The sequence below is a fragment of the Symphalangus syndactylus genome, chromosome 12, assembly GCF_028878055.3.
Source record: "Symphalangus syndactylus isolate Jambi chromosome 12, NHGRI_mSymSyn1-v2.1_pri, whole genome shotgun sequence".
NCBI classification, from domain to species: domain Eukaryota; kingdom Metazoa; phylum Chordata; class Mammalia; order Primates; family Hylobatidae; genus Symphalangus; species Symphalangus syndactylus.
The window spans coordinates 24,609,244-24,633,718 of record NC_072441.2 but is presented as its reverse complement, the minus strand read 5'-3'; the positions used below and the strand labels follow the sequence as shown (position 1 = coordinate 24,633,718).

Below are 24,475 nucleotides of genomic sequence, written 5' to 3'. Positions count from 1 at the left end.
ATTTAGAGATTCTAAAAATTGCATGATGTTTCATATTATTACTACTTTATATTGCAGAATGTGCCCATTTACTTTTGGCTCACAATGCTCCAGTCAAGGTGAAAAATGCTCAGGGATGGAGCCCTCTGGCGGAAGCCATCAGCTATGGAGATAGACAGATGAGTAAGCAGTATGAATTACTGTTGTTGATATATCTTCTAAAAATATGAAGTGATGCATTTGAAATATTCTTCATTCATTGTAACTTGTCATAATATGAGCTTTTGCAATTATGTATAAACTTACATGTGAATTATTCATGACTTAGGAACTTGAACATTGAGTGGAACACAGAATTGAAGAATCATGTTTAAAATTATGAATTTTTTTTCTTTTGCAGCATTCTACCTTACTGATGTTCTCTGACTTTTTTTTATTCATCCATAATACAAGACTTTAAAAAAAAATTGATACCTAACTGTCCTTTTTGGCAACTGCTTAATTATTTAGGCCATTATTAGAACTAAAAATAACCATAGTGTTACAATAGTTATCTGCTTTAGTTGGTAGGTATAGATTTTGCTGGAAGCAAGGAAGAAGACTGTTTCTATTTTTAGTCATTAAAAGAGTATTTCCAAAACATGTCATATTATTTTTGATAATATGCTGAATGTTGAGTTATTCCACTCTCCCTCCTCCTACCCATAATTTTTTTCAACTTCACATACAGATCTTATTTTTGTCAAGTATATCTCAATCGTGGAAAATTTTATAAAACTTAATCTGGATGAATGGGAATATTATCTTGCTGATAATACTATCTTTATAGTTTTAGGCTGAAAATGATCAATTAAATCTAACTTTGTGGAAGGAAATGAAAAAGTTGGCAGTTTTATTAAAGAAATGCATAATGTGGAACTCTCCTAGGATGTTACATAGATTCAGTCTTATTTTGATGCTACGTTTTGGGCTCCTCTGGGCGCTTTCTTAAGATTTGGCAGGCTGGGTGCAGTGGCTCACGCCTGTAATCCCAGCACTTTGGGAGGCCGAGGTGGGCGGATCACCTGAGGTCAGGAGTTCACCACCAGCCTGGCCAGCATGGTGAAACCCTGTCTCTACTAAAAATACAAAAAAATTGCCGGGCATGGTGGTGGGCGCCTGTAATCTCAGCTACTCGGGAGGCTGAGGCAGGAGAATCGCCTGAGCCCAGGAGGCAGAGGTTGCAGTGAGCTGAGATTGCGCCATTGCACTCCAGCACGGGCGACAAGAGCAAGACTCTGTCTCAAAAAAAAAAAAAAAAAATTATTTAGCTGTATATTGTACCGCGCATACATTTCTGTGGACTTCCTGAACTTTATAAACAAAATTTTTTTTTTTTTTTGAGACGGAGTCTCGCCCTGTCACCCAAGCTGGATGGAATGCAATGGCACAATCTTGGCTTACTGCAACCTCTGCCTCCTGAGTTCAAGGGGTTCTCCTGCCTCAGCCTCCCAAGTATCTGGGATCACAGGTGCCTGCCACCACGCCTGGCTAATTTTTGTATTTTTAGCAGAGACAGGGTTTCACCATGTTGGTTAGGCTGGTCTTAAACTCCTGACCTCGTGATCCGCCTGCCTCAGACTCCCAAAGTGCTAGGATTACAGGCATGAGCCACCGTGCTCAGCCTATAAACAACTTTTAATGGTGAAGTTATATTTGGGTCTAAGATTTACTAAGATAAAATTGTAATATTTTAACAACTAAAATGAGTGTATTTTTTTTTTATTTGTTACACACTGACAGTTGTCCTTTCTGGACAAATATCAGGAGACCCTTATGAGAGCAAGAAACAATGCTGAACCTAGAATTATTTCAAGGAAAAGATAAAAAATGTGCAAATCCAAAAGAAACTGATAATAAGAGTTGCAACAACTGGTGTGAAGAAACTTCCTCTGATTTTTCTAACTAATTAACAGAGTGGAGAGGAAATGAGATTGGCTTCTGGGTTTCTGTCTAGTGTGACTTTTGTGGCTTTCAATTATTCTTTTTTTTTTAAGACGGAGTTCCACTCTTGTTGCCCCGGCTGGAGTGCAATGGCACAATCTAGGCTCACCCGCAACCTCTGCCTGCTGGGTTGAGGCGATTCTCCTGCCCCAGCCTCCCAAGTAGCTGGAATTACAGGCATGCATCCCCACGCCCAGCTAATCTTGTAGTTTTAGTATAGATGGGGTTTCTCCACGTTGGTCAGGCTGGTTTTGAACTCCTGACCTCAGGTGATCCACCAGCCTCGGCCTCCCAAAACGCTGAGGTTAGAGGTGTGAGCCACTGCGCCTGGCCTCAAGGATTCTTTTACTCAGAATCAGTATTTACTGAGTCCTTACTATAAAGCATGTGTGTATTAAGATGTAGAGAATAAAAGACCTGGTCTCTTCTGTTTAAGAATTCATAATTATTGGGAAGGCCAGTAAACAAAATTTTCCTGGAAAATCAGTTAAAGGATATTTAACAATCAATTTAAAGGTAAAAGATTGAGGCTCAGATAGTTGAGGTCTGTTCTTAAAGTGATTTTCTTATGTAGAGTGATATCTAAGCCATTCTAAATAATATCCCATTGTCCATTATTATGTAATTATATAACCATAATTGCTCAGTGCTTTTATTTTCATTACTTTCCATCACATGAAACAAATACTTAACTGCTAACTTAAAGGATAATTAATTGAATATCTCTTACGGTTTATTAGAAATATTAATATAAATGTATAATGGTATTAAACGTATGTCTGTACTTATTTATTAATTTTTTTTTTGAGACCGAGTTCAAGTGATTCTCCTGAGTAGCTGGGACTACAGGTGCCTGCCACAGTGCCCAGCTAATTTTTGTATTTTTAGTAGAGATGGGGTTTCACCATGTTGGCCAGGCTGGTCTCGAACTCCTGACCTCAGGTAATCTACTTGCCTCGGCCTCCCAAAGTGCTGGGATTACAGGCGTGAGCCACCATGCCCGGCTATGTCTGTACTTTGAAATTATCTTAAGCACTGTGATTTAAGTTTTTGATTTTTTGACTTGTGTTACGTTAACATTTTCTGGGCTCAGAAAATTATGTTTTTTGAAAAATCAGAGGTAATCTAATATTATTATTGGCAAAAACTTTGTGACCTATTTGTCCATTTTTTCTGATTTCTGATAATTTTGCTAACATCCTTGTACCACAAGACAGACAATGCAAACTACTTGTCAGAGACTGTTTAGAATCATTTCACTAATTAGTAATAAAATTTCAAGATTATGTTGCTTTTCTGCCTTACAGTGGTTACCTGGTAAACAGTGATCAGCCCAGACCAGTATGAGATAGAGATATGGATACAACTAAAAAGCCTTTTTTTCCCACAATTTATCCCTCACCCATGGTTCCTAGCTTTCTCTGATCTAGACAGCTCTGGTTTCTTTATGCAGTCTGGGATCTAGTTGTCTTTTGTCTCTCCAGAAGTTGCTCACAGTTTGTGCAGATTTATGTCATGGTATACTTATGGTAGTTTTGGGAATTCTGTCGGCCTTTGTCTTATTTCCGTGGCACATCAAAAGTGTTAATGTGGAGGGAGAGACAGCAGTTCGTATTGGTTTGCCATCTTACATTGAACTAGAAGTCTTCATTTAGCCTTCAATTTTATATTTCTTTTTGAGAGAAGGCTTTCCTCAACTTCTAGAGTAGGTTAAGTTCTTGTTGTACATTTTCATTGTGGTTTACTCTTTTCCTTTGCAATATGTTGCATACTTCTAATTAATTTTTCAGTATGTGTTCCCTACTCTGTATCTTGATAACATAAGCTTTGTGAGACTTCAAGTCATGTATATGTTGTCTTATTCACCCCTTTATCTCTGGTACAATATTTGTTTAATGAATTAATGAAGAGATGAATAAAAACTGCAAAGAAAATTCGAGACTGTGTATCAAGAATCAAAATTTTTCTTAAAAGTATTATATTAGATGCCAGTAATCCCAGCACTTTGGGAGGCCGAAGCAGGCAGATTGCTTGAGCCTGGGAAACATAGGAGGATCCCAACACTACAAAAAGTACAAAAATTAGCTGGTGTGGTGTGTGCTTGTAGTCCTAGCTACGTGGGAGCCTGAGGTGGGAGGATTGCTTGACCCTGGGAAGTGGAGGTAGCAGTGAGCTGAGATCACGCCACTGCACTCCAGCCTGGGTGACAGAGTGAGACCCTGTCTGAAAAAAAAAAGAAAAAACTAAGTATTATAGTAGGACTTCTATTTATCACAACTCTCCTGAGTTTTCAAAACTTTGTAATGTTTTTTCTTATAAGAAAATGATGACACTCATCGTAGAAAATTAGGAATTATAGGAGAAAAAAAGAAAATAATATCACTCAAAGATAACCACTGTTGGGTCAGGTGTGGTGGGGCATGCCTGTAATCCCAGCACTTTGGGAGGCCGAGACAGGTGGGTCGCTTGGGCCCAGGAGTTCAAGACCAGCCTAAGCAGCATGGCAAAAACCTGTCTCTACAAAAAAGTACAAAAATTAGCCAGGCATGGTGATCTGTGCGTGTGGCCCCAGGTACTTGGGAGCTGAGATGGGAGGATCCACTTGAGCCTGGGAGGCTGAGGCTGTGGTGAGCCGACATTGTGCCACTGCACTCCAGCCTGGAGCCTGGGACAAAGCGAGACCCTGTCTCAAGAAAAAAAAAAGACGACCACTGTTAATATTTTGTTATATTTTAGTTTCGTCTTCTGGTCATATTATTCTCTGTGTAAAATTCTTTAAAACCTCCTGTTCTGAGGACAAAGACCAAAATTGCTAACTTTGTTTATAAGGTCCAGTATGATAGTATCACTTCTTTGTCTCCTTCCTCATCTTGTTCTTTCCATCTGGCTTTCTATGTGTCAGCTCTGCTGGCTTTTTGGTTTCTCATACTCCTCATACTTATATATCCCCCTCTTTTTGTCACAGCTCCTTAAGATTCTTCAGATCTCAGCTCAAGTACAAGGAAGTTTTCTCTGCTCATATACTGTGTCAGAACTCTGCCCATTCCCTTTAGGCAGAGTGTATGAGGCCAGGAATTGTCTCTTTGTGTTCTGAATACCTACTAGATGTGTCAGAAACATAGTCAGGATGTGCCATTAACTTTGATGTTGAAGAAGTCATCCTACTCTAGGGAGAGAGACCAGTGAATATTCTGTGGCATTCTGAAGTATTTACAAAGTCCCGGGGGAAACAGATGAGTGGAAAAGTTATTCAGGTTCTTAGCAAGGTGTTTGGTTATTAAAGCTGTTTCAAAGGATTTTAGGAGTTAAAAAGGTGGGTAAAGGCATTCTACTGTGCGAGAATGGAATGTGTATAAAGCATGGAAATATAAAAAAACAAGGCATATGCTAGGGAACAATATGTATTTGGTTTCTTTCTTTCTTTTTTTTTTTGTTTTGAGATGGAGTTTTCCCTCTTGTTGCTCAGGCTGGAGTGCAATGGCGCGATCTTGGCTCTCTGCAGCCTCCGCCTCTCAGGTTCAGGCAGTTCTCCTGCCCCCGCCTCCCGAGTAGCTGAGATTACAGGGACCCGCCACCACACCCAGCTAATTTTTTGTATTTTTAGTAGAGACCGGGTTTCACTATCTTGGCCAGGCTGGTCTCGAACTCTTGACCTCAGGCGATCCACCCAGCTCGGCCTCCCAAAGTGCTGAGATTACAGGTGTGAGCCACCATGGCCCTCTGTTTGGCTTCTTAATGATACATGGCAAAGATGGATGAAGGGGCAAAGACTAGTGTTGGGAAATGAAGTTGTAATGATAAAAGGACCAGGTTGATAACAGCTTTATGTGCTATTCAAGATTTTAATCCCAATTTCCAGTCTCTGGAAAACCCCAGAAGACTTCAAAGCAGGGATTGATATTATTAGATAAGTGAAAAGACTTTCTAATTAATACAGTGGAGTCAGGGAGGCAAGAGATATTTAGAAAAAAACATTTTTGGAACAAATGAGGTAAGCTTGACTTAAAGACATAGTGTTTTTAGAGAAGGAAGGGATAGATCAGAAAGTAATTAAAAGAAAGATTTAGCCGGGCGTGGTGGCTCATGCCTGTAATCCCAGAACTTTGGGAGGCTGAGGCGGGTGGATCACCATGTCAAGAGATCGAGACCATCCTGGCCAACATGGTAAAACCCCGCTTCTACTAAAAATACAAAAATTAGCTGGGCATGGTGGCGTGCGCCTGTAATCCCAGCTACTCTGGTGGCTGAGGCTGGAGAATAGCTTGAACCCAAGAGGCAGAGGTTGCAGTGAGCCAAGATTGCGCCACTGCATTCCAGCCTGGCGACAGAGCGAGACTCCATCTCAAAAAAAAAAAAAAAAAAAAAAAGATTGATTTAACCGAATGGATTATCTCTTGGGTATGGGTAATGATAGAATGATTCAGAGTAACTCTAAGGTCTCTATTATGGATTAATGGTGATTTCATTAATTAATTGATATATAGACTATAGGAGCAAGAGCAGTATGGTCTTTAATTTGTGTTAGATTTGTTGGGTTTGAATCAACTGTAGTACATCAGGTAGAACTGTCCAAGTGGGAAGCAGGAAATAGATTGGAGCTTAGAAGGAAGAGGAGCACAAAAGATAACAGATTTAAGTAATACCTGGAGCAGTAGGGCATAGTTCCAAAAGCTTTAGGTCAAACTGTAAACTTCAGTCGGAGAAGGAGGAAGGAGAAAGTAAAATTAGTTGTGGTTTATGGACTTTTGCATTTGAGTCTTTGTATGAATTCTTTTATCACCTAAATCCTCTAAAGCTAATTTTAATCTTCATTATTAATCAGTATTAGTAAAATTCTTACAATATGGGAATACAAATACTGATCCCTAAAAAGGATACTGATAATTTTGTGTAATTGCTTTCTGAATGTGCATCCATAGGAAGTTTGAGTTTATGATATTTTTCAATATGAAGCCTTATATAGAAAAGGGAATCTCTTTGCATATGTTGTTATACTATGCTATATACAGTGGTTGCCATTACCTTTTTAATGACGTTTGGTCGTTATTTATTGAATGCCTTCAGCTTTTTTAATGATGTTTGGTCATTATTTACTGAATGCCTTCAGTCAGTTACAATTATATTTAGTTAATAAAATCAGGCTGATAAAAAAATATGTAGTCTCTGCTTTTTATTGAAAGACCCTTTTATCTAGGAATTGAATTCTTTTCATTCTCTACGTTCAACCGAGGTCCATTTCAATCTGAAGGCAAGGTAGATTGAATAAGATTTATTAAGGTACTTGAGCTTATAGTGGAAAACAATGACTATTAAAAAGAATTGTACTACATTTGGGTAATATAACTTTGACATTAAATTATAATGAACAGGAAGGTTTGTCAGATTCATACTTGAATCTTTAAATGATTATCTAAGTCATTGATTCTCAGACTTTTTGGATTTCACAGACCAGAAAAAAAATTTTTTACTGGTAATTGATATAAGGAATCTAACTTTTCCATTTTAGACTATCAGAACTTTATAAAAACGGTAACTACTGTCTTTTGTGATCCACATTTTATTTTTAAAAAAAGATATTTGAAACCAAAAGTAGGAAGAATAGTCTTTAAAAAAATTTATTAAGAAAAAACTCATTCTAGTACACATTTTTTCTCATTTTCTGCATATCATTGGAAACTCAAATAATGGGGCACAGAAATGTAGGTTCGTATTTGGGAATTATTGATTTAGGTCACCGAGCTAGTATATGGTAGAACTGAAACTAGGTCCTGTGTTTCCTGATTTCTGTGTCTCAGTTTTGATTATTTTGAGATACCTTCAGTAATTTAAACATTGTTCTTTGATTTTTGGCTGTTTAAAATATACTGGAATTTAGTTAGACCTGTGGTTAAAAATAAGAATAGCTCCTACTATTTTTACATGCTTCCCTAGATTTTTCCTAATTTTGGGCCTATGTGGACAAAAAAAAAATCTAGTCCAAGCTTTCACTACCTTCTTTTTTTATTCGCCTTCTGCTTCTGCATTCCACATGGGACTTGAAGTGGTTTATAAGAATGCATACTGTGAAATAGTAAAAGTGATTTACTGATTTTTAAAAAGCCCTCAGAATGCATATGTATATGTATGTATATGAAAAATATGTTAGAATCAGGAGGAAATTAGCATGTATAGATGTGTATATTTCCCCCGATGCACATTTTTCCATGTTCTTATTTTTTCCTGTGCTTATTTCATTCAAGTCTAATATTTTTTCTTATTTTGACAAATATTAAGGATTAATTGATTGATTTTGCCAGTGAATTTTACACCTTCATTCTAATAGATAAAAATCGTATTTAGTTAATTACAGGCACAGTGTCTTGCTCTGTCACCCAGGTTGGAGTGCAGTGGTCATAGCTCACTGCAGCCTCAAACTCTTGGGCACAACCAGTCCACCTGCCTCAGCCTCCCAAGTAGCTAGGATCACAGGTGCACACCATCAAGCCCTGGCTAATTTTTTTTTTTTTTTTTTTAATAGAGATGGGGGTCTCACTATGTTTCCCAGGCTGGTCTCAAACTCCTGAGCTCAAGTGATCCTCTCACCTTAACCTCCTGAGTAGCTGGGACTACAGGTGCAGACCACTGTGCCCTTACTTCTATTCTTACTTGACAAAGGAGAGGAAAAAAAAAGGAAGTTTAGAGAAATTAAGTAGTAACTTGTCCAAGTTTACACACAACCACTAAGTGGTAAAGCTGGGGTTTGAACTTCAGCAATGTGCTTAAATCTCAGTAATTGAAAATACACTATGGAGGACTTTAGGTTTTCTTAGATTCAGAAGTTCTTTTTCCAGGTACAATAAGATTCATTTTTGTATTTTTTATACTGTGCTGGTAGTATGTGAAGGTATATCCTCCAGTGATAAAACAACAGATACACCTGGTAACAATTGCAGGTAATTACATGTTTTTAGAAAAGTGGCTTCCAGTGGGATTTTTGAGATCTGTTGTTTTTGAGATCTTCCTTGAGGTCAGTGTTCTATTAGGACATTGCATCATTTGAATGAGTTTGGTTATCTTGGCACAGTTAGGTAAATCGTTACTGATAATTAAAAACTAGTAAAAGCTAGTGTGAATATGGTGTAGGTTGATGTTGAAATATCTCTTCTCATTATTCTTTGGGGATCATACCAGTTTTATTAAACTTACTAACTTATTCTATCTGTATAGGTCCCATGTTCTCTGACTTCTATGTCTCAGCTTCTTTTACTGTTCCAAGAGGCCTTCAGTAATTTAAACATTGCTCTTTGATTTTTGGCCTTTCAAAATATATTGTAGATGTAGATACACACACACACATACACACACACATGCACATGCACATATGTGTACGTGTATTATCTATATGTATAATAAGCCAGTGGTGTTTTTATTGCATGATGAAAATTTAAATTAGTTATTTTTAAAATTTAAACTTTAGTTACAGCTCTTTTGAGGAAGCTTAAGCAGCAATCCAGGGAAAGTGTTGAAGAAAAACGACCTCGATTATTAAAAGCCCTGAAAGAGGTAAGCTATATTTCTTTGTTAATTTTGCACCTTGGGAGTAATTATAAGTGAGTTTTAAGCATTTTTTTCTTAATACAATTTAAATTCTCACTTATTAAGGGCCAAAAAATGGTAAAAATCATGCTTAAATTAAGCAATAATTATAGTGTATGAATGTGATCTTAGTAGAAGCACCTCACTTTGAACTAGGAAGATAAAGATTTATTACTTTCAATAAATTAGGTAAGAGCTCTAAAGAAAAAAAGCAGGTAAGTCACAGTTAATGGCAATAATTTTCCTTTGCCTTTGAATTAGAAGATTCTCTACAGCTAAAGCCATTGCTACGAGAAGTGGCAGGTTTTTTTGTTTGTTTGTTTTGGAGATGGCGCCTCACTCTGTCACCCAGCTAATTGTTTGTATTTTTAGTAGAGATGGGGTCTCACCATGTTGCCCAGGCTGGTCTCAAACTCCTGGGCTCAAGCAGTCCGCCTGCCTCAGTTTCCTAGAGTGCTGGGATTATAGGCGTGAGCCACCGTGCCCGGCCTGTATATTCTTTATGTAACAAAAACTCTTTTTATCTGTCCTATCTCCTTGTGCTAAGAGCTGGGTATGCTGGCACACAAAAGAGAGTGGTTTGTTTTCTATTGTTACTCTCTTCCTCTGTATTTCTGCTGCCTGAAAGAACTGTGGGAGAAAGAAAGACCTGTCATGATGATATGATGATAGCTTGTCTCTGTTAGTGGTGCTTTTTTTTTTTTTAGATCTGAAGAAATAGAAAAAGCCAGAAAAATGTTTTACTCATATTGCAGTGATATCTAATATTAATATTCACTTTTATCACTTTTTGAAAGAGACTAACTTGTTGATGTTGCTGTATTTGTAATGCTCTACTTATGTTTAGAACATATACTCTTAACAGTTATAATCTTTGGTGTCTAGCTTCTAATTTGCAAAATAAAATTTTTTTTCGGCCAGGCATAGTGACTCATGCCTGTAATCCCAGCACTTTGGGAGGCCGAAGCGGGTGGATCGCCTGAGGTCAGGAGTTCGAGACTAGCCTGACCAAAAAGGTGAAACTCCGTCTCTACTAAAAATTAAAAAAAAAAAAAATTAGCCAGGCATGGTGGCAGGCGCCTGTAGTCCCAGCTACTTGGGAGGCTGGGACAGGAGAATTGCTTGAACCCAGGAGGCAGAGGTTGCAGTGAACCGAGATCGTGCCACTGCACTCCAACCTGGGCGATGGAGTGAGACTGCATCTCAAGAAAAAAAAAATTTTTTTCATAGATATTATATGATGACATGTTTCAGATTTAATAAACTTGTATTATCCCTTTACAGAAAAATATCTTCTATTACAATGGGCCATTTTTTAAATGCCATTATTAGGTTATACAAATAGTCATTTTGGTAGTAATTTTTAATAACACTTCTAAAGTTAACTATTTAAAAAATATTTATTATTGTTATTTTGTTTATACTGGGAAGTGTAACATTTATTGATACAAATTTAAAGGCTTACCAGTTTCAGATATGTTACTATGTAGTTAAAATATTCTTATAAAATATACAGGTGCATATTTTCCTTTGTAATTAAGTATAGTAATGCATGTATTATAATGTTTTAAGGAATAGCCATATTTTTAAAGCATAAGAGCTTTTAACTAAGGTGCATTTAGTAATTATTCATATTTCATTTTTCAGCTAGGTGACTTTTATCTAGAACTTCACTGGGATTTTCAAAGCTGGGGTAAGAATATGCTATGTTTTACTATAAAATATGTACTCATGCAGAAATGCAAGTACAAAAATACCTATCATATAGAAATGTTAGGATAATAAATTTAATACTTGCTGTGAGGAAAAGTATTTTTCATGACATTGACTGTAATCATTATAAAGCCCTATAATATTTAATTATTCCAACTTGATTAGTAACTTTAATAAATCTTTTTTTTTTTTTGAGACAAGTTCTCACTGTTGCCGAGGCTGGAGTGCAGTGGTACGATCATAGCTTACTACAACCTCGAACTCCTGGGCTCAGGCAATCCTCCCCGCTCAGCCTCCTGAGTAGCTAGGACCACAGGCACATGCCATCACACCTGGCTAATTATTTTTATGTTTTGTAGAGATGGAATCTCACTGTGTTTCCCAGGCTGGTCTAGAACACCTGGGCTCAAGCTATCCTCCTACCTCGGCCTCTCAAAGTGCTGGGATTACAGAAGTGAGCCACCACATCTGGCCAATAGTTTATATTTTTAAGGTTGAAAATGGTACTTTTAGTTTTAAAAATGTTTTACAAACAGCATTTAAAATTTAATAATAGAACGCAAGGAGTTTTCAGAAAAGAAAATAATTATGGGATTATGGGACTACTGAATTTAAGGACGTTTGAAATCTAGTACTTAGATCTCTGAATGTGGAGAATTTAGTTAACATTTTTTATGTATATTTTGTTGTCTTTCCGTTATTTTGCCTCTTGCATACTTTATAGCCACTTTCTTTACATACTATTTGGTTGAACATTGATTCCAGTGACTTATGAAAAACCCTAATTTTGCCCTAGATTTTTTTGCAGTCATTTATTGACTTACCTTAACAAGGTTTTTCTCCTTCTCATTTTAAACATGAGTCCACTAGAGAGAAAACTTTCATATCCAAATATGAAGTTTGATTCTAGTGACCTTTATTTTACTAACTAAACAACTAAATTTTGTTGTTTTTAAGTATTTAAAAAAATGTAATCTCTAAAGGTTTAGACATAATGAGCTTATTATGTGAGTTTTTGTTAAAGCATCTAAATTAATTTTTTTTTTTTTTTTTTGAGACAAAGTCTCACTCACTCTGTCGCCCAGGCACGTATGCATATTATACCAAATGAGGAACTTTGGGCAAAGAATTCAGTCAGTAGAATAGGAATTTTGAACTAGCAAATCTGTTTCTTTTCAGTTCTACATTCTGTGCCTCTATGGTTTTCTCTATACATTTAAAAACAAATTCTAGACTGTGAAATGGAAATTGCTTACAGTACTTAGCCCCATCCAGTGCTGCTACTGCTCTGCCCAGGCAATTTGTAGTGGGATTGCCAGAGTAATAGAAATTTCAGTTTTAGGCCTGGTCTATGGGAGGTCAATAAATGCAACTTAATTTAAAACATTACATTCTGACATTTGTTAACCTTGAGGAAGTTATGATATTCTCACAATACAGTTGAGTTTGCAAATTCAGCTTCAACTCGTCAGTAAGAAAATAGGTTATACAATATACCATATAGCAGTAAAATGCCTAGGAAGTTACCAGATTTAAACTTTAATTAACAATTATGCTTGTGATTTCTTCTAATTCTCTTACATCTTCTGATTTCTTCTGAAAAAGTAAATGCAGCCATAAATCTGAAGTCCATTAACACTTATTTCTCTCTACTGTATGAAAAAAATAGTAGTTTTCTATTGTCTTGAGAAAGAATCTGGCCTCTTTTCAACAAGTAATAATTTTCTACAAATTATATTTTTGATAAACTGCCTTCTTTATTTGGAGCTTTTAGATACAAATCAGACTTCCTCCCCAGCTTATGTAAATTACAGCTTATGTAAATTTTAAACATTGATTTTATAACATCTGTGTACATTTCTAAAAATTGTATTATGCTTTTTAGTTAGCTTTGACTAATACAAGTTATCATTTAATACTAAAATTATCCTCAGTTTACTAAGATTTTAATCTATTTTTAATAGAATATTCACTGTAAAAGTTTTGAACATTATAGAAAATTAATCCGGTATTTCTAAGTTTCCCTGTTACCACTTTCCAGAGGTGACTATTGTTAACATTTGGTATGACTACTTTCAGATGCTTTTCAGTGCTTACTAAAGTGTTTGTGTATATATCTATGCACACACAACCCCTCAGAATTAGGTTTTTTTTCTCCTGTGGAATCATACTGTTATATCATTATGCAAGTTGACATAGTTATTTATTTATTTATTGAGAGGGACTCTCACTCTATCACCCAGGCTGGAGTGCAGTCACGTGATCTCAGCTCACTGCAACCTCACCTCCCGGGTTCAAGTGATCCTAACACCTCAGTCTCCAGAGAAGCTGGGACTACATGTGTGCGCCTTATGTTTTTAGTAGAGACAGGGTTTCACCATGTTGGCCAGGCTGGTCTCGAACTCCTGACCTCTGATGATCCACCCGCCTCGGCCTCCCAAAGTGCAGGGATTACAGGCGTGAGCTACTACACCCAGCCGTCATTTTTATTCAACCCATAATAGGCATCTTACCATATTTCAGGTGGAAATACTTCACTAATTTTAACAGCTGCATAATACTTTATGGCATGGATGATTAAGGGTTTTCTAGTGTGTTTAATCCTTGTATAGAGAATTTTAAATTCTAAATGTAATCAGTTTTTTCTGACATGTGTATAACTCTAGCTCATCAGGATAGTTTCTCTCTATTAAAGATGATGCAGTCTTGTTACTCTGATAGTGCCATCTTGCTTTTATACCTTCTGTATCATTCAGGAGTCCTGGTGTCCTAGAACACGTAGAAGAACAGGTTGACAGTAGCCTTGTGTAGTAAAGGAGCTCCAAGGTAGATTGATCTAAAACCTGAATACTATCTTTTTTACCCCATTTTTTTCCCATCTGGGGAGACCCCAGTCCTGCTTTGTGATCCTAAACTGGGTTGTCCCTTGAGTATTTTGGCTCTTTAACTGATTCTCTTAGTAATCATTAGTGGTTTGAATTCTAAAATAGTCAATGTATATTGCTGAACAAAATGTTATAAAATGTTTTAAAAGTGGTATTTTAATTATACTAAAATATAAATACATGCAATCACTTCTAAAATTCTGTATATATCTACAGTTATAAACAATACATTATAAATGTTGCATAATTGAGTTCCTGAAGTAACCACTGAGACAGCTGTCCAAAGTATTTCTTCTTTGAGAACTTCGATGCAAAAAGTCAGCACATCTGTTTCATTGCTAGTAAAGGATTATACTGATTTAAAGTCACAACTATTAATACGTGATGATTAGATGTCATGTATAATTCTAAAACGAAACCCATTGGCTTATACATAGCCTAGATCTTTTATTAGATTTTATGATCAAACTTTAGAGTTTTGGCATATTTCTTTCCCTTGTCAAAACACATAATATTTTTTAAAAAGGCAAGCGAGAAATAAGGGGAAGCCAAGAAATACTGATATCAGGGTGTTTTCTTTTTTTTTTTTTTTTGAGACGGAGTCTTGCTCTTTTGCCCAGGCTGGAGTGCAGTGGCACAATCTCGGCTCACTGCAAGCTCCGCGTCCCAGGTTCACGCCATTCTCCTGCCTCAGCCTCTCCGAGTAGCTGGGACTACAGGCGCCCGCCACCACGCCCGGCTAATTTTTTGTATTTTTTAGTAGAGACGGGGTTTCACCGTGGTCTCGATCTCCTGACCTTGTGATCCGCCCGCCTCAGCCTCCCAAAGTGCTGGGATTACAAGCGTGAGCCACCGCGCCCGGCGGGTGTTTTCTTTTGAGATAGTAGAGCACGCTCTTTTTTATGCTGTTACTTATATTCAGACTTTGGAGAAAATAGCCACAGACTTACTAACAAGTTTGAAGGTAACTGAAATATTCCAGCCTGGGTTTTTAGGTATAGAAAAGCTTTGAATTGGAATCAGAAATACCGGCCCCTAAGTATTTGACGTTGCAAATCACATATTTTATATGTTTTCTGAGCTTGGTTCTTCATTTTTAAAATGAGGATAATACTAACTACCCCACCTGTTGCAAACTTTCTTTTGGTGTATATGAAATAAAATTTTTTGAGAAAGCCCTTTGTATACTATAAAGTGTCAAATAATTTATAATATGATCACTACTTTAAATTTTGCATTATGCATATAGCATGTTTTAACTAAAAAACTAATTTTCTATTTTTATTCGTTGTCTGCAGAATCAATCCATCCTGTATTTGAGACTATTTGTATATTATTATTATTATTATTATTATTTTATTTATTTATTTATTTATTTATTTTGAGATAGAGTCTGTCTCTGTCGCCCAGGCTGGAGCGCAGTGGTGCGATCTCGGCTCACTGCAAGCTTCACCTCCTGGGTTCACGCCATTCTCCTGCCTCAGCCTTCCGAGTAGCTGGGACTACAGGCGCCCGCCACCACGCCCGGCTAATTTTTTGTATTTTTTTTTTTTTAGTAGAGATGGGGTTTCACCGTGTCAGCCAGGATGGTCTGGATCTCCTGACCTCGTGATCCGCCTGCCTCGGCCTCCCAAAGTGCTGGGATTACAGGCTTGAGCCACCGCGCCCTGCCTATTATTTGTGTATTATAGATGGAAAACATTAATCTTAGAAACTCTTCTGAAAATTGGGGAGTAGTCTGGGCGTGGTGGCTCACGCCTGTAATCCCAGCACTTTGGGAGGCTGAGGTGAGTGGATCACCTTAGGTCAGGAGTTTGAGACCAACCTGGCCAACATGGTGAAACCCAGTCTCTGCTAAAAATACAAAAATTAGCTGGGTGTGGTGGCGGGCGCCTGTAATCCCAGCTACTCAGGAGGCTGAGGCAGGAGAATCACTTGAACCTGGGAGGCAGAGTTTGCAGTAAGCTGAGATTGCACCACTGCATTCCATGCATTCCTTGCATTCCAGCCTAGGTGACAGAGCGAGACTCTGTCTCCAAAAAAAAAAGAAAGAAAGAAAGAAAGAAAATTGGGGAGTAAGTGGTAGCTAAATGAAAATTTAAATATAAAAACTCTCTTTTTATTTTCTGTTTAGTGAATTATGCTACTCTTGGAATACTGTGCTAAACTTATACTGAGGTAACTTAGGAGATAGGTTGGTTGTTTAACTTACGTGGGGGAGAAAAAGAGTTATTTCGGACTTGGGAAAATATAAATTGATATGTTTTGGAATGCATTAAAATCTATCAGAAATCTTTTTTTTTTTGGCTCAATAATTTAACTTCTTTAATTTTTTTTTTTTTTTCTTTTTGAGATGGAATCTCGCTCTGTTGCCCAGGCTGGAGTGCAGTGGCACAATCTCGGCTCACTGCAAGCTCCGCCTCCTGGGTTCATGCCATTCTCCTGCCTCAGCCTCTCCGAGTAGCTGGGACTACAGGCGCCTGCCACCACGCCTGGCTAATTTTTTCTATTTTTAGTAGAGACGGGGTTTCACCGTGTCAGCCAGGACGGTCTTGATCTCCTGACCTCGTGATCTGCCCTCCTCGGCCTCCCAAAGTGCTGGGATTACAGGCGTGAGCCACCGTGCCCGGCCCTTTTCTTTTTTTTTCTTAGCTTTTGCTCTCAATCCTCAACTTGTTTTCTCTCTGCCTTACCATTTTCCTCCTTTCCTGACTTTTAATAAAAGTATAGTGTATGATATTAAATTCTGTTTTTGTAGGGTGTTATAATTACTTCAAAAGATATAATAAAGTTGGCTGGGTATGGTGGCTTGTGCCTGTAATCCTAGCACTTTGGGAGGCTGAGGTGGGAGGATCGCTTGAGGCCAGGAGTTCAAGACCAACCTGACCCATATAGGGAGACTCCCATCTTTAAAAAAATAAATAAGTAATGAGATATAATGAAGTTAAATTAACTTAAGTTGGAGTGCTATCTACTTTTAATCATCTTTGGTTCATGCTACAGCAAATACTTCAGGATAGATCTCAATTAATGAGCATGAAAGAACTTTGATCATTTATAGAATTACACTATTATTGCTCTTCTCAATTTTTGTTGCAAAAAAGTTTTTTCTTTCTTTCTTTTTTTTCCAAAGAGATAGGGTTTTGCTGTGTCACCTGGGCTCGAGTGCAGTGGCATGATCATAGCCCACTTCAGCCTTCAATTCCTGGCCTCAGGTGATCCTCCTGCTTCAGTCTCCCAGGTGGCTAGGACTACAGGTACCTGACACCACACCTGGCTAATTTTTCTATTTTTATTTTTGTAGAGACAGGGTCTTGCTATGTTGCCCAGGCTAGCCTCAAGCTCCCGGGCTCAAGCAGTCCTCCTGCCTTGGCCTCCCATATGGCTGCAGTTATAGCCAAACCGTGCCCAGCTGAGAAAGGAAAAGCTTTGTCAGAAGAAGATTTCTTATATTCTTTCACTAGGGCAACAATTCGTTGATATTCTCTCTGGACAATAAACTTTTCTTATTTTTGCACTAAAATTCAGAAAACAGTTTTCAGTGCTGAAAGTCATTTTGGATTAAATGGTTCCTAAGGATCTAAAGGAGTCATGAAGCATTAGTTACTTTTTTTTTTTTTATAGCGTTTAAAATTTTTTTTATTTTAAAATTTTATTTATTTATTTATTTTTTTAAGACTGGTTTATGAGACTGGCTAATTTTTGTATGTTTGATAGAGATGGGGTTTCGCCATGTTGCCCAGGCTGGTCTTGAACTCCTGGGCTCAAGCAATTTATCCGCTTTGGCCTCTCAAAGTGCTGGGATTACGGGTGTGAGCTGTCATACCGAGCCTGCATTAGGTATTTATCTTTAATGTTAATTAGAAAATGTTGATGCTTTTGAAAAAGTTAACTATGAAATTAGCCTTTAATTTTCTCTACAATCTTTGTTTTTAACTCAGCTTAATTTATCACCCATTTTAAAAACACTTAATTTTGTAAGATATATCTGCTATATCTTATACACACACAGATACACACACACTTATGTACACATATACCTCTGATATGGTCTTAATTTCAAGAATTTTGAGCTTCACACTTTTTTCATTTCTTTGTACATGGTAGTTTATTATAGCCTGTTATGCAGCTTTATTTATCTGTAGAATAACTCATATCTACCCAAAATAGCAGATAATAAATAATAAAAAACTATAAGAATATGGCTTATAGCATGTATATGAGCTATAGATAGCAACATAGGAGTGTAGAAATCTGTAGATAAATAGTATGATTCCCATTTTACAGATTTTGAAACTCAGGTGCATTGAGTCTAAATAACCAAGGCACATATTTGGGATTCAAACTCAAATTTAACTGTCTCACTTCCAAGATGTCTCTTTCTATTATACACATTACTTTACTGCAATTTTTCCAAATTTTATTTACAAAATTAGATAAGGTTCAGGTCTATCTGGTTACCCATTCAGGAGGGTTTAGTTACCATACGGTATTGTTTACTCATCTGTAATATGCAGTCTGTACCTGAGTGGCATCATATTGACTCTGCTACCGTTGTTTGTGGGTGGGATGGGAGTACAGTAAACTATACAGAAATTACAAGTAAATAGTAGATATTTGAAGTTGCTCAAAATTACCTTTTATATTTTTTTATTTTTAAATGGAAAAATACTATTTGAAAGGAAATTATTATAATTTGATAACAAAATGTCACATTACTCTTTTAATTTAAAAGTTTGTAAATATCTCAAAATTTAGGTAGTTATTTTTTACCTTTTGTTTTTAAAAATACAGTGCCTTTACTTTCCCGAATTCTGCCTTCCGATGCATGTAAAATATACAAACAAGGTATCAATATCAGGTAAGGTGATTTGATTTTTTTCTCAGTAAAAGTTGAGATTTAGAGGAAGATTTTTTTCCCTGTAATCATAACTTACATGTGTTTTACGACGTTAAAATGCTGTAACAGAGTCACAATATTTTATCTCGTTTGAGACATAATAGATAAAAAACCAAAGACATAGAACCTTTTTTTATTTTTTTATTACTTAGAGAACAAACTCAAAATGGAAAAGATACAAAATCTTGACTAAAGCAAAGATCCTATTCTTATTTAACTACAGACTATCTAGAAGGCAAACAGTGAGGATCTTGATGTAATATTAAGAAGATTTACAGTGGTTACCTTCCTGATCCTGGATTTATTAAGGAATAAGGGACACATAAGGAAGACCCAATTCTTGCCTTTTTCTCCATCTCTTTCATATCTTTCCTTCCCCTGTTTACTCATCCATGCATCCGTTCATCTGTTCATTCATTGATCTATCCATTCCAGTGAATACTTTGAGGCTAATTTTAATTTCCTTCTATTCTTTTCCTTTTATAACTAAGATTAATGTTTGAATCTGATGGAAAATACGTCTATTTAACTTACATGAGAATTTTACATTTATCATTCTTTATTTTGCTTTATAATAATAGAGCCATATCTATAAATTATCTATTTGTAAAGTATATATAATGCTAGTTAATATGCCAACTTATATATATGTGCATATATTGATATATTTATAAATTGTATACATGTATATATATAATTTTGTGTAAGTGTGTGTCTATATATCTCCAGAATATTAATTTGAATGTTTAAGGATCTAGAACTAGAAATAACTTGAAGGATTATCTCATATAAAGTCTTCATTTAGAGATGAGAAAGCTCAGAGAAGTGAAGTGATTTTTTTTACAAGAGCATTTTACAAATTAATGGCTGAACCAGGACTTCTGACTTCTCGTTCTTTGTTCTTCTCACCATGACACAAAGCAGAAGTTTTTAAAAATCAGCTATTTCTGAGAAATTTATTGTTTAGTATTTTGAATTAGTGAAGCAATAACTTTTACTTGGAAGTAAATTCTAGGGTAATTATCCTTAAGCAATAGAATTTGGTTAAGGTAGATATTTGGTTTTTGTTTTTTTTTTTTCTTTTTTTAGATAATAAAGATAGGGTCTCACTATATTGCCCAGGCTGGTCTTGAACATACAGGCTCAAGTAATTCTTCCACCTTGGCCTCACAAAGTGCTGGGATTACAGTGTGAGCCATCACACCCAGCGTATGTTTTATAAAACGTCTTCAGGTGTTTCTAATTATAAAAGTGCTCATGTACCTTAAATGCATTGTCATTACAGAAAACTCGGAAGATACAGAAAAATAGAAGAAAAATTAAGTAGAAAAGGATTTTTGATGTGGATTTAATTCAGCAGCCTTTTGTTAGCAATTATTATGGTTTCATTAACTTAGACATTTTTAATATAGGCGCTTGCGAAAGATAGTAGGCAATTTTGGAGGATACTATTATCTTCCATGTGATAGTTTAAAAAGTTAGTTTTAGGCCAGGTGTGGTGACTCATGCTTGTAATCCCATTACTTTGGGAGGTTGAGGCAGGTAGATTACTTGAGTCCTGGAGTTCGAGACCAGCCTGGGCAACATGGCAAAACCCCATCTTTACAAAAAAATATTAACAATTAGCTGGGCATGGTGACACGTGCCTATAGTCCCAGCTACCTGGGAGGCTGAGGTGGGAGAATCACCTGACCCCAGGAAGTTGAGGCTGCAGTGAGCCGTAATCACAACACTGCACTTTAGCCTGGGCAACAGAGTAAGACCTTGTCTCAGAAAAAACAAAGTTTTTATTCTGTTTGAGTCCTAGGTTTAGGCAAAAAGGAATCTCTTTGAAAAAAATTGTTTCACATTTATATGTGACTTTTTAAAGTAAATGTTTTGGTACACATTATATAATAACTGTAGGTAATAAAACCAAAAAGGTTAAAACACAACCTGGGCAATATGATGAAATCTTGTCTATACAAAAAATACAAAAAATTAGCTGGGCATGGTGGCACACACTTGTAGTCTCTGCTACTCAGGAGGCTGAGGTGGGAGGATCACCTGAGCCCAGGAGCTTGAGGCTACAGTGAGCCGAGATTGTGCCACTGTATTCCAACCTGGGTGACAGAGTGAGTCCCTGTCACACACTCACAAAAGCTAAAACAGGAACATGAGGGCAAAAGCCTGGGGGAGAAAAATTGTGACAAAGGTTGTAGGTTAAGGGGAAGTTAGTAACTTAGCAAGATACTAGACATAGGGCTTACTAGTAACTAAGGATGAAGGACAAATGTGATAGGTTCTAAAGCTCTCATCAAACAAGGCTTACCAGATTAATGGAGAGGATAGCTTTTAGAATGTATGACAAAAGGTTTTTTGCCTAGGTGATAAGAATCTAAAGGAAAAAACCTGTTAACATTAAATAAAAACTTGCTATTTTAAATATCACAAGACAATTTTTTAGCACCATTTCAATAAAGCTAAATTTTAAAATATATTCAAAGAGAAATCTTTAAGTTGACTTTTATTTCATGGCAGCCATGTAATCATTTGAAATGTCTTCTCTGGTATCAAAGAGAAACTAATACTTGAGTAGAAATAGGAGAGTGTGAGCACCATTACTCTTGAGAGTACTAACAAAGATTTTGACCAGAAATACAAATAATTAAGAGGTAATCTGTAACCACTGATGCAAAGTATATTTGCACACTTTGTCTTACTTCAGAATTTTCTTGTCTGAAGTGAAGCCTTTAGTTCCTTTCTTCAGTGTTATTTGGCATTTTTTCAGGCTTTCTTCTTAAAAATAATACTTTCTATTCAAATCTTTGCATTTGTATAAAGAACTTATTGTTCTTCATGGCTAATTACATGGGAAAAATTAAAAATATTTAGGTTCATAGGCTTAAAGCCAAGGACTAGTGAGGACTTTAAAATGTCATCATGATAATTAACATTATTTATTGAGGCATATGTGATGCAGATTACCAGATCATCTAATATGTCAGGGATATACAGAAAATGTATTACCCTTTTTATTGCAAAATTGTAGAAACACAGATGAAATTAAAATAGGCTGTATTAATTTATATAACTGGGAAGTTTCTATAACTAATTTTACATATCGCTAGATCTAAAATCTCAAAGGTCACCATGTCAGTCTGTCTTTGTCTTTCTTTATCTGTCTTTCTGTGCATCTCTTTACTCACCTTTTCATCCCCACTCCTGACAACCCACTACCACTTTCACCTACGATGGGCAAGCAGGGAATGGAGGCAGAAGACTATTTTAGCCCATTTCTTCTTTTATGTAGAGCATTACATTCCCTGATAGCTGAAGCTTGGAGCCCAAATAGTGCACTTACATATAAAATGATCTGTTCCTTTTTGGTATTATCAGGAGCCCACATCTTATAGAGATAGGGGAAGAGTCCCTTTTAATACTATTTTCTTTTAGGACACATGCTCAAGCAATGGTAGGTGTTATTTAATAGTATAGCTGAATTCTAGCTTCTGGGAGTTGACTAAAAGCTAGAATTCAGCTATAAAGCAACAGGCAGGCCCCCACCGCTGCCCCCGTGTAAGTTGATGAGTTACTTTTTTAGGGCTTCTTGATACATAAGGCAACCATACTTCCCTCTTTGCTCTGGCTCACCCCTGTTTTCCTGGCAGAATTATCAGTAGTGTCACTTTCATTCTTAGATTTATTAATTTTGATGATAAATTCTATGTAACCCTAGTTATTATTTTCATGCAGCATGTGAGGCATGTTTTATTTCTGTTTTTCCTGTCTAGGGAAACCAAGAACACCAACTCACTTTGCCTTGTCTGTGATGAGAACTGAAAAACGTACAGAGTAACGAATTCTTACAGTTGCATTAGAAATTCAGTAGCCAGGGTGGATCTTTCACGGAGCCTTAAAGGAGCTTCCTGGGGATGTGATCAGCATCTCTTGACAGCAGGGCCAACCAGTTTCTTGGCTTTAGGACAGTGTGTTTTGAGCAGCCATTAGCTGGAGTGATCCTGATCTGGTGATTTATAAAGCCGTGTGCAAGATTGAAGCACGTCAGTGTATTGTAAACTTTTTATTTTCAGTATTTTTCCTAATTTCAGCAAGTAGTGCTTTGTGGAATACTGTTTGACACCAGCACATTAGGCTAGACCACGACAGGTCCAGGTTACCAAAGAGCACAGTAAACACACAAATGTGTGAATCCACGAGTATTAGATACAGAATGATCTGTAAGGTTTCCAGGGTGTGGAGATATTGGCTGGGAAAGAGAGTATTAGTCCAAATCTGAGAAGTCAAATAGAAAGGCCAAGAATTTAAATGGTTTATCAAGTTGAAGGATAAAGCAAGGTTTGGTATCAGATGGTTAGGCATAAGGTATGGGTGTATATCAAAAAGAGGAGTTCTCAATTCCAAGAATGTGGTCCATCCATTGCTGTCTGGTCTTAAATACTCTGCTGAGCTAGCAACCTGGTCTTAAAGGAATCGAATAATGTCAGACAGGTCTGCGTTCCTTTTCTTCCTTCCCTGTTCACTTTTATTGAGTAGCTACAGTAAAGGGAAATGGTAGGAAACAAGGGAGCAGAAAGAGAAATACCCGAAATATGGGGAAACATCTTTTTTTCTGGGTCAATGAAATATGTGTGTGTGTGTGTGTGTATATTCAGAAAATATATATATATATTCAGAAAAGTGAAATATAGCTAAAATGGATTATATCTTTAAGTAGTTTTTTTAATAGAATATTTTACATTTAATTTTTATCTATAAATTTGTTTTTATCTATAAATCTGACTTTGCAATATGGTATTAGCATCTTGGTTTGAGTTTAGAAGGAACAGCTTATTTAATTATTAGTGAAGTTTTATCAAAATTATATTTGTCAGAGTTTTTCATCTACCCATGTTTCACAGGCTTGACACAACTCTCATAGACTTTACTGACATGAAGTGCCAACGAGGGGATCTAAGCTTCATTTTCAATGGGGATGCGGCGCCCTCTGAGTCTTTTGTAGTATTAGACAATGAACAAAAAGTTTATCAGCGAATACATCATGAGGTGAGCATGTTGTCCTATCAATATTCCTTTAAATCATTAAAAAAAAAAAAGTACAGGTTTTTAGCCAAACCTCAGTATAATTTGCTTAAAAGCTCAAAGTATAATTGAGATGGTTTGTTCCTAAAGCTATAGTTTCCTGACCACTAGCTTTCTTTTCTTTTTCCTTTTTTCTTTTTCTTTTTTTTTTTTTTTGATACTGGAGTCTCGCTCTGTCACCCAGGCTGAAATGCAGTGGCGTGATCTAGGCTCACTGCAACCTCCGCCTCCCAGGTTCAAGCAATTCTTCAGCCTCAGCCTCCAGGGTAGCTGAGACTACAGGCGCCCGCCACCAAGCCCAGCTAATTTTTGTATTTTTAGTAGAGGCGTGGTTTCACCATGTTGGCTAGGTTGATCT

At 36.7% G+C, this 24,475-nt stretch overlaps 1 protein-coding gene across 1 annotated transcript in view; it reads left to right on the top strand.

Annotated features, from left to right (window-relative positions):
- ANKRD13C (ankyrin repeat domain 13C) overlaps window positions 1-24,475 on the top strand; it is a 92,605-nt gene that overhangs the window by 24,968 nt on the left and 43,162 nt on the right. The window contains exons 3-7 of the mRNA XM_063625288.1: window positions 58-162; window positions 9,419-9,504; window positions 11,185-11,230; window positions 18,930-18,996; window positions 23,937-24,081. Coding sequence (XP_063481358.1) covers window positions 58-162; window positions 9,419-9,504; window positions 11,185-11,230; window positions 18,930-18,996; window positions 23,937-24,081 — 449 coding nt within the window. The remainder of the gene's footprint in view (window positions 1-57; window positions 163-9,418; window positions 9,505-11,184; window positions 11,231-18,929; window positions 18,997-23,936; window positions 24,082-24,475) is intronic.